At 43.6% G+C, this 10,492-nt stretch overlaps 1 protein-coding gene across 5 annotated transcripts in view; it reads right to left on the bottom strand.

Annotated features, from left to right (window-relative positions):
- Nucleotides 1-3,772: 3,772 nt before the first annotated feature.
- DAAM2 (dishevelled associated activator of morphogenesis 2) overlaps nt 3,773-10,492 on the bottom strand; it is a 208,049-nt gene continuing 201,329 nt past the window's right edge. For all 5 annotated transcript variants that reach the window (XM_068185504.1, XM_068185503.1, XM_068185507.1 and 2 more), the window contains one exon: nt 3,773-9,899. In XM_068185504.1, the coding sequence (XP_068041605.1) occupies nt 9,684-9,899 (216 nt within the window). In that variant the 3' untranslated portion in view covers nt 3,773-9,683. The remainder of the gene's footprint in view (nt 9,900-10,492) is intronic.

Raw genomic sequence — 10,492 nt, 5'->3', positions numbered from 1 at the left:
GAAAGAAAACGCTGGATTGGACAACCCTGGGAAAAATCTGCATTTTGGGGTTATCCAGCTTCTTCTACAAAATAAGAGCAGATCCAGACTTGTTCAGCAGCAAAAACATGGTTTCCTTGTGTAACCCAAGGAAACTCTTGCCCAGTCACACCACCTTATTGTGAGCCCAGGGATAGGCAAGTACTGGGCTGATTCATACTTCTGTCCCTGAAAACACCTTTTGACTGTGCAGGGGCTAAAATGACAATTACCATCGCCCCCAAAGGCTGTCACACCCAGACAGCACTCAGCCAGGCAGAGTCTGATCACAGGAATATCCAATGAGATGCTGCAGAATACCATTTTTTACCTCTCAAATCCAGGGACCATCCAACCTTGTTGGGGGGCAGGGGAAGTGGTGAGGGTGGGGAATTAATCTTTGTTCTTTTACAGTATTGCTACAACCAAATGAAAAATAGCTTAAGCCTAAAGCAGATGGACATTCATTTTCCTCCTATTTTGCTTGCTTCCTTCTATGGGCAGTGGAGCATGCACAAGCTTTTGACAGTTTTTTTGTGTTCCTCAGCCACCGTACACAAAGCACCTTCTGATACCTTTACAGACCACTGGCTTCCCAGGAACCACCACTGGCAAAACAGTGGCAGAGTTTGCAAATCAGAGCATGAGCTATGGATTCACCACAGGCAAGTTCTTGGTAGTCTCTCATGGAACATCCAGGCCAACTTTTACATCGCTTGTGATATTTTCGGGGATGATAAAACGTGAGCTTTGCCCCTGCAGACCTACTGGTAAGGGAGAGTCTTTACTTACAAACAGACGAATAATGAGTATTTGTCAGATTTCTTGAGACAATCACAGTTCTCCCCCCCACCAATCTTTTAAAACCTCTACAAGGAATAGTGAGAGACAGGAGCCCTCCTCCATCCTCTCTGCACAGACAGGCAGGAATATCACACACTGTCCAGCACACCCTCCTGCCTCTCTGCCCCACAGGAAGGGGTGACCAGGGCTGATACCAGCCCTGATCCCCAGGTCTCTGCAGCCTCTGCATGACTGGTGTGCTTTCCTTGGTTATCAGTTGCCCCAGTCCTTGCTGGAAGTGCTCTGAATAGCCCTTCCATGAAGGGAGAGTATGGCAAAGGTCCTGCTATAACATGACAAACCCAATCACTACTGGTCATAGACACAAACAAAAAACAAAACAAAACAAAACAAAACCCCCCAAAAAATGGCAAACAAAAGCCTTTTTCCACATCTCACAGCCGTATATTATGAAAGCCTTTTCCCACATCACAGAATATTCTGAGTTGGAAGGGACCCACAAGAATCATAAAGTGAATGGCCCATAGAAGGACTGATCCCACAATCTTGATGTTTTTAGCACCATACTCTGACCAACTGAGTTAATCTTCCCCCTCCACTTTTCCTGATACTTTTTTAAAATTATTGCAATTAGAGATGTGCTCTCCTTCCATAAACACTCAAGAAATTGGCTCAACACAATTGGCTCAATTTCCCCACATCTAAAACAAGGTGGGCAAAGAGCAATTCCTAGATTCCCATGTTAACCTGTTCACAGCATTTCAGACCCTTCTGGACCCCTGGGGTTCAATGCTCTTCACATGGTAGGAAAGATGCAGCAGCTCACTCAAAGCAAGCCTTCACCTCACTGCTGAGTCTGGCGTGGAGAGAATTAGGGAAAAATGGCAGAAAAGGCAAAAAGGAGAGGTAAAAAAAGCAAAAGAGATGGAAAAACAGCAAAAGGGAGGGGAACGAAAAAGGGGGGAAAGGACCTTACCTCCTGGTGAGCCTAAGCAAAGTAGAGATAAATAGCAACTACGCCTCAGAGAAAACAGCAAGAAGCCCATTAACTACAGGAACATCAAACAAACAAAATCGATCACTCCAATGTTGAAATCAACTTTTGGGCTTTGAGTAGAGGGGAAAAAACCTCAAACTTTAATTATTTTATTTCCTAGTGGTACAAATTTAGGACCAAGCAGATTTCTCCTAGAAAGCTCCATGTCTGCTATGGTAGAGATAAAAGTCACCTTGGTTTAAGCAGAAGCAAAAGGTTAAAGAAAGAGAAAACTGATAAATGATAGACTCAACCCTTCCCAGCAAGGGCAAAAAGCTCTCCTTACACTCCTCTTCACTCCCAGTCATTCTGGGCAGCTAAACCTCATCCCTAGATTTGCTCAGAAGAAGCCATAAGACACTTACCTTGCTTTGTGCAGTGGTGACAAGGACAGGAAAGTCCACAGTCATGGGAAAGGTGTCAACCAGGAAGACAGAAGGAGGCTTCTGTGATGCACCCGTGCTGCAGGGCAGAACATCAGCTCCTCACTGTGTGCTCCAACCCCAAAGAAAATATTAAAGTCTTCTTACAATCCAGGCAGGATGTCTGCCTTGTTCAATGCAAATAATTTAAATGCCACTAGGTTTCACCTCTAATAAGAGGAAAAGCAATGGTTTGACTTTCTCTACCAAACCCCAGCTGCCAGGGTAGAGAACTCAGGAAGGTCCCTGCATTTTCATCCTGCCTCTACCACTTACACGATGCAGGCATTTCAGAAACATCCCTTTGCCTCTACCCTTTCATCTGTATGGCAAGAACCCAAAAGTCAGAATTTTACCAAAGCATTAACCAAATAGATCAAAATAGAGAAACTGAAAGCCTTTCTAACAACTAAAAGCCAAGAACATTCCCACAAACCACTCAGACTCCCATTTGCTGCCTGTTGATCCTCAGCCTGTGCAAACAATTATACCCTGATTACTTTTGCTCATTTCCGTAGTTCTTCCCACCTGAGAGCCAGAGCCAACAGCTGGGGCTTTATCTGGGGTCCCTAGGAACTTCAATGCTGCATGACATGATCTCAAGGTTAAAGTTTTGCCCTTTGATGGGTTGAAGGTAAAAGTTAAATGTTGTGGCTTAAGGATAATTTTGTCAGCGGGCTCTTTCCATTAACAGAAATGGGGAGATCTGGGTATGAATGAAACAGTTGTACACATTGCGTTTATGATGAGGACAAGGTTCTGCCCCTGAGCTCCAAGGAATTCCTCAGCACACACTTCAGTTTAGCCACAAATTAGCTCTAACCCTTGTGTGCATCTTTCTCACCAGGCTGTTCTGTGTCTTAACTTCTCTCCAGACTCCCCACCCTGCTTTTCTGAACTCTTCACTCCTGATGTTGGCTTTCCTGCTTTCTTTTCAGCTAGCCTTATTTAACTCCTTCCTTGGCTGCAATGCTCTCCTGCCCACTCCTCCTCTGAGTCAACACTCTTGCTGTCGGCATGTTGCTCAGTTACGTAAGTGAGCTCAGGGTCAGTGCTGCTGCCCTGCACTCCCTTCCTCGTTTGGAATAATCATGTCCAGCCATGGATTATGAATTCCTAGATATCAGGACCATCTTACTTTCTTCTTTTTCCTTAAGTGAACTCCTGTGTATCATATGTAGTTCTGAAAGAGGAACGAGTGAGAGCTTTTTAAGGGGACCCTTGGATATGGTAACCTGCTGGCTCTGTAACCAGCTCTTCACCATTGCACGGCATGGGGAGAATGCGCTCATGTTCCACATTGTTGTTTGTTCCCCCAGAACAACCTGTGGAGATTCTCACCAACTCTGCAGTGACAGTGTCACCTAAAGAGCTGCACTCTTGACCAAAACCCCAGAGCTTAAGAAAAAACTGCACCCAGACCCCGACTCACCTATTGGACTTGGTGGCAAAATGCACAGAAAATAAAACTACAAAGAAATGTAAGGAGACGCAGTGGGGGCAATATATCTTTAATTTTTTTTTGCTTTTGTTTTTTAGTATTACAGTATATTTTTATAAAAAGATACAGATAAAAAGGACACTACAGGATTTGTACATTTAATTCACCTATAGTCTTAAACTGACTAAGAAATGAGGATAGGCCAAGGCATTACAGCAGCAGACAACCTCCCACTTCAGTAAGCAGCACTGTACTTTCTACCTTGGCAGGCAGGGCCACCTCCCAAAGTGACCTGTGAGTTTGAAGCTGAGCAGGCTTGCAGGGGAACAGAACAGCTGCAGGTGGTGATGACTTGGAAGGGAGGCATTGAGCACAGAGAGGCTCAGGTACCGAACATTCCCTCACAATTCTAAAAACTGCACAGAACTTTAAAGAGCCTGTTTGAAGGCAAACAGGAAGGGGGAAAATGGCTTGTCAGAGAGGCTTTTCTAGATCACTTGGCTCAGAGCTCCTAGTGGGGGGGGGGGGAGGGCTGAAAGGACCAAGCCCTACATGACCTGTGGTAGAACATCTTGTAAATAGAGAAAACTGTCTAACGGAGAGTTTTAGTTCAGATCCTACTTTTAATTATGCTGATGTAAAACCAGAGCAACATAAACCAGCTACTGTAGATCAATTCTACATTACTACCCATAACAGAAGACTCCAGTCTGGAACCATCTAGACTCTTTCATGAAATCAGCTGCCAAAACACCACACTAGACTGGCATCCTTCTCAGCAGGCACAGTGAGCAAATCTGGCCAACTTCAGAGAATATTGGTCATTAGAACTACTACTTAGATTAGTAGATAGCTATTTTATGCATTATGTAAATATATAGATAAATTCTATATTTTCAGTGGGCCAAATTGTATTATGCAGGTTGGCTCCTTCTACCTTTATAAGAGAAACTAGGGTGGCAAATGAAGACTACCTCTTTGCATGGCAGGCAATCAGAAATCTCCTGTGTCAAGCACAGGAGCCAAGGAGCCATGGCCAAACACCTTCTGATTGCCAGAGACTCCATGGGCTACAAACCAACCAGTAGAAAGATTCTGCTTACCTGAGGTAACCTGGGGAGGTGGGCTGGAGGAAGAAAGAGGTAAAGTAGATGAAATGTTTCTTTGGCCATAAGGATAGAGAAGAATATTAGCTCTGAGGAAGGAGAACTGTCCCAGTGTTTCTCACTAGTGTGTTAAATCTGCTGAGAAGTTATAGGGCATGAACCACTTTTGGCCATCTAGCCAAGCTTCTCTGGAATTATGGATCAAATTTGTGTGGAAGGGTGAAGTTTGGGCATGAAACTGGGCACCTTAACTCTTCTCAATCTTCTCACCATGATAAAAAACAAACATCTTTTGTAGAAAGTGGTCTAAAATAACCAGCCTCCATCAGATCACCACAAGCATTACAATGAAAGCTTTCCAAGAACCAGAATCACCAGGGGCAGAGTAATTATAACAAAAGGCAAAAGGTTTTTTTCCCCTCCCTCCCTTCCCACACCAAGACTGCTCACCTGCATCCCCTGGCCTGGTTCAGTTGGCACAGAAGCTAAGCCAGCTCTCCAGCTGGTGCAATACCCTGGCACGGTCTCAATAGTCTTTGCTGTAATGCATACAAACATAGCAAACTAAAATAAGGCAAAATAAATAGAGGTGTCAGATTTACAGGTTCCCCTTAGAGATTCCTAAAACCTTTTTTTTTTTTTCTTAAAATCATTTAACCCCCAAACAAACAGACAAACAAAACCCAAAACAACCAACCTAGAAACAAAACTGCATATATCATGTACATCATCTACTGTACAACGGATCTCATTTCCCCTCAAGGAAACTCCTGACACAAGCTTCTCCCATGCAACCCAGCTCAAAGTGTGATCTTTCCTAAAGAAAAGGAAAGATTTTGCCTGGGGCTGATCAATTATGGAAATACCTGCCCCATGCTCTCCCACCAGGATCCTTTGCAATTCCTTTCCCTTCCTCAGACATTGTGAACACATTACAGAAATCCTTCTGAAGGACATCCAGGTTTTTTCCCTAGTGAGGAAGTCTCTCAGCCCTGAACACGAGTTCTACTTCTGCTCTTGTAGGGAACTGGTGCCTAGACAATGGCTGTGCTACAGAGCATAGAAGGGTCTTGCTCCTTGAAGTCACTTTACTTTGTAGCATTTCTAGAGACACAATAGATTGAGAAGAGTGACTCAGTTCAAAGCAAGTGGAAGGGGCAGGGATTCTTCTTCAGTCTTTTCTGGGCTCATCCTCATGCAACCTATGCAAGAACAGTGCAGAGACACAGAGGTGAGTGAGCACTAGACCTCTGGGGACAAATTCTGGAGAGTTAGAAAGTACCTCTTCTAGGTGGTGAGGGACATCATAAAGTCAGCAATTACTATATTTCTGCAGGAAGCAGAACAAGCCCTCCATTATGGCCTTCTTTCTTTCATCTCCTTCTTCTCCACTTGTTTCCAACCACAGAGTGACTTCTCTTAAAATGCTGCTTCTATGCACAGATGCAAGGACAACAACAGACCCTAGCTCTTCTCCAGCTTTTCCAGTGATGTCAGACCTCAGACTGCTTCCTAAACCTACTCTGGAATAAGATTTTCCTTTCTCCTTCATCACCTGGCACATCAACTACCACTGCTGAAGAAGAGAGTGTTATATGCACTCGCAGTACCCAAGAGATCAGAAACACGGGCAAACTTGGCTTCAGCAAGAATCTGATGCCAGGCCCTACAGCAGAGCACATTTTTTCCTTATCTTCTGTGTGGGTAACCTCATCTCATACAGTAGATAATTTAATGGGCCTCTCTGCTTGTCATCACTTGTATGAAAACACAGCTTGCCTCAGTGTGAAACTGAGCTTTCCCAAAACCTTCTTTATGAACTTTCACCATGGAGTCAAGAGCATGGGGGACTGTCCAGCACACTGAATGAAGCTTTTGGCCACCATCGCTGATTTGGCATCCCCAAAACAGGGAGCCTGGGGCACTGGAGTGCTGAGAAAGTTGAGCTGCATTGAATCAAGGCATGACTCTGAGCTTTCTCTCCATCCCCTTAAGGATCCCACAGCTGATTTACAGGAGTTGCACAATCTCTCATTATTAATGTATGAGTTCAAGAGGTGGCAAAACTATAGCAGCTTTGAGTCCCAGTGTGGCTGGAGTGTTGTTGCGTACCATCATGCAGGACCTCTTAAAATCAGGGCTGAACTGTGTACGCAAAGGGACAGAGGATTTATCACTCTCTCTGCTTTTGCTGCATTTGTGACCTGGCAAAGTGACTTCAGTTTCAGAAAGCACAGCACAAACCTCGTTTGACAAATACGGGGGCAGGGGGAAGGCTGCATTTATATTCAAAGGGTTTGCCCTGAGGTGTTTCTTCTCTGGCAGCTGCCACATGGACAGTCTGCCTTACCAAACAAGTACCTGGGGAGCAAGCAAGCAGCTGTACTAGGACTGACCTTGGCACTACACATGAAGTTTTGGGTGAGTCCTAAACCCAGGGAGAACAAAGAGGGAGGGGAAAAAAACCTACTATGTTCTAATGCCTAAAAGCATAATCTTTGGAATTCAGGGATTATTCAATTCTAAACTCAACTGTATACCAATTTGGCACATATTACCACCTCTCATATGGCTTACATGGCATAGGTTACATGGCATGCTTTAAAACAAGACAAACAAAAGGGCTGGGATATCTAGCAATTCTACTTCAGGGAGCAGCAAGGAGCTTGTTAATATAATTTACAAGAGACATTTCTAAAAATCCATTTGTAATTTAAAATAAAAATGCTTTTAAAAAGTGAGATTTTTTTTCTTAAACTTTCAAAAACCTTTATGAAATAGCCTTTCTTCTACAAGGTGCTTGTGTCCACTGCAATAGGCATTGCTGTTAATAGCTAATCCCAGAAGGGGAGTGGGATACTAAGGGAGGAGAATGCACTCAGCTCTTGTAAGATACCAGCTCTTTACGATGAGTATTATAAGAGGCGCGGCAGTCTGGAATGTCCTAAATAGGGAAATTCTGGGGTGGGAGACTCAAAATCCAGTAAACAATGAAACATCAGAGTTTAACAATTCTGGCTTTTTTCCTTCTCTTCTCTCAATTCTCTTTTTTTGCTTTTAATAGTTTACATAATTATTTAACTCTCAAAGTGTTCAGAAAACCACCACAGTTTGCTTCTCCAATATTATAGTGTGTAATACTGATCAGGCAGCGTGCATTGCAGAGGAAGTTCTGTTCTGCAGACTCAGTGCAGAGCCTGAGGTTAAGTGACATTCAGAGAAAAATCAAACCAAATGATTAAACTTCCCTGGAATTCCTCGACATTTTGTGCTATTGTCTAATGCAGCAATTTGTAGATGGTGGGCTCCTCTTCTCCAATGTTCTCTCTTTTCTTCCTGTCTAGGAGGAAGAATTCATCACCATTATTTCTTTTCCTCTTTTCCTTCTCCAGGGAAGATAATAAAAAAGAAGACAAGTTTGAAAAAAAAAGGTAAAAAAAAAAAAGGCCATGACAGCCCACATAATCCAATCCCTTTCCTAGAACCATGAAGACACACAGACTTCAAGCCTCTCTTCTTGGGTTCTTTGCTTTTCTGCTTATATATTGAATTCATGTAACTTAACTACAAATTTATTTGTTTCTTCTGAATTAACTCAACTCCAAAGCCTGCTTGACTTACACAATTCTGTGTTCTCCTTGAAAAACTCTCAGTTTTAATTATGGAGCTCTCCCTTGGGTCATCTCAAGTAATTTATTCAAAATGAAAAAGTCAGTGGTCTCCAAGGCTCTGCTTTGACACCATTCATACCTGAGTGACATGGTTCCTCTCAGCAGGAGTGGGGTGAGTGCAGTGGAGGTCAGGCTGTTAGACAGAAAGACCAGTTCATGCCAACAGCAATCACAGCTAGCATCAAGTGGAAAAGAAATCTCACTTCTGGCAAGCAATGAACCTGTTCACTGTCTGCTACTGGAGACTTGTGGATGATACTAGGGAGCTCCCAATTTCCAATCTTGCACAAACAGATAAGAAATTTTCCACTGATTCTCTGCCAGCCTCCAGCAATGACAACAGACTCTACAGTCATCTACTTGTAATCCCAACCTGGCAGTGGCTTAGTTTTCTAAAGGAAAGCCAGAGTTTCTTTCCAAGAAGATGCATTTCATAGCCTTGAGACTCAACCACCAAGAAATTCCAGAAAACATCTTCTAGCAAAGCAGAATCCAAAAGACTTTTGAAAATTATTGTATGTTGATCCTGATTCTTGATTTTGATTTTGTTACATTGATGACTTCTTTCTAAGCTTCACTTGCTTTGGACAGTGTAGGCCACACAAAAATACTAAACAGGACATGAGCTTAAATGCATTTTTCAGGTGCTGATCAGCAGCTTATAAAATTCAGTTCTAGAATGGAATTGGAAACTTGAAAACCACATCCCAACAAACCCCTGAAGGCTAGTCTATATCCTGAAGAAGTGATACTTGTTTACAGAATTGGTCTGAAATTAGTCTTCCTTGTTATCAGCAAGATAGAGATCATGACTAGTTTTTACTTTGGCACACAGAAAATTATCTTGTTCCAGCTGTGAGGCTGTCTGCAAGGCCCAAGTACTTTCTGTCATCACCATAAGGCCTTTGATGACACAACAAACTCCCAGAAGCAAATCTGTCAGCTCTGCGTGGCCCAGTCACAGGCCCTGCTGGATCCACAGAGGCACTTTTGTAATGGTTCAAATTAGGAGCACAGAAGAGGGGTGAGAGGAAAGGTGATCATGGAAAGGAAACGTCTCTAGCTACAGACCAAAGAAAACCTTTGGGGCAGCTGTCAGCCAGGTGCCATCACACACATTCATCTTCCTTGTTTTGCACTTTTTCAACACCTTCTTTTGGTTGATTATTTCTCTTCCTCTTGTAGTTAATAATTTAGCTTTGTCACCACCCGCTCACGGCTTGTCTCTAAGCCTTGGTTCCCTGAACGCTTGCGGTTACGCTTGAGCTTGGATAAGTCTTTGTCAAAGACTTCACCCGACCTTAATGCCGACACCAGGTCATCAAACTCCCCACTCTCTTCAGAGATGCTTCTAGCTTTTGTTTTCTTTTGTCGCCTCTCTTTCTCCCTCTGTTCTTTTAGCTGTGAAGAAGGACACAGTTTTAGGATTAGTTAACCAAGATGCCAGATCACTAGGTACATTGCCAAGAAGGTAACTAAAATGCATCAGCACAGATTAGGGAAAAAAAAGAGTAGGAGCTTATCCACAAGGCCATCACCTGTGCCAAGAGCAACAAGAAGCCATGCTGGGCTTCTGTTCTACACAGGCAAGAAGAAAGCAGAAGAAATGAGGTGTGAGTAGCAGCACACATCTGCCTCACACAGCACAACTGGCCTGCAGCAAGAGGACACACGGGATCTGTCCATGCTGCCACTGTTTTGCACTAATTTTACAGCAGGATAGTGCCAGCTCAGCTCTCTCTTTCTACTGCTCAGCTCCAGAATCAGTAGAACTGGCAAGGAATGGTGGTGGCTATCAGCAATCAGGTCACTCACTCTGCAAATGCTAGCCCCACATGGCAGGAAGACTCTTTCCATAAGGCCTCCCTCCTGACATATTAGGCCTATGAAACCATCCTACAGTGCTTTAACAGTGGGCCCTGAACTTTCCAGGCTGGCTAAGATGAAACTTAAGCCTGTGTCCTGGCATTTTATCCCTGTATCTAACAGTAAGG

Source organism: Anomalospiza imberbis, chromosome 3 (assembly GCF_031753505.1).
Source record: "Anomalospiza imberbis isolate Cuckoo-Finch-1a 21T00152 chromosome 3, ASM3175350v1, whole genome shotgun sequence".
Lineage (NCBI taxonomy): Eukaryota > Metazoa > Chordata > Aves > Passeriformes > Viduidae > Anomalospiza > Anomalospiza imberbis.
Note: the sequence above shows the minus strand (reverse complement) of the source record. Positions and strands in the feature narration are given on the sequence as shown.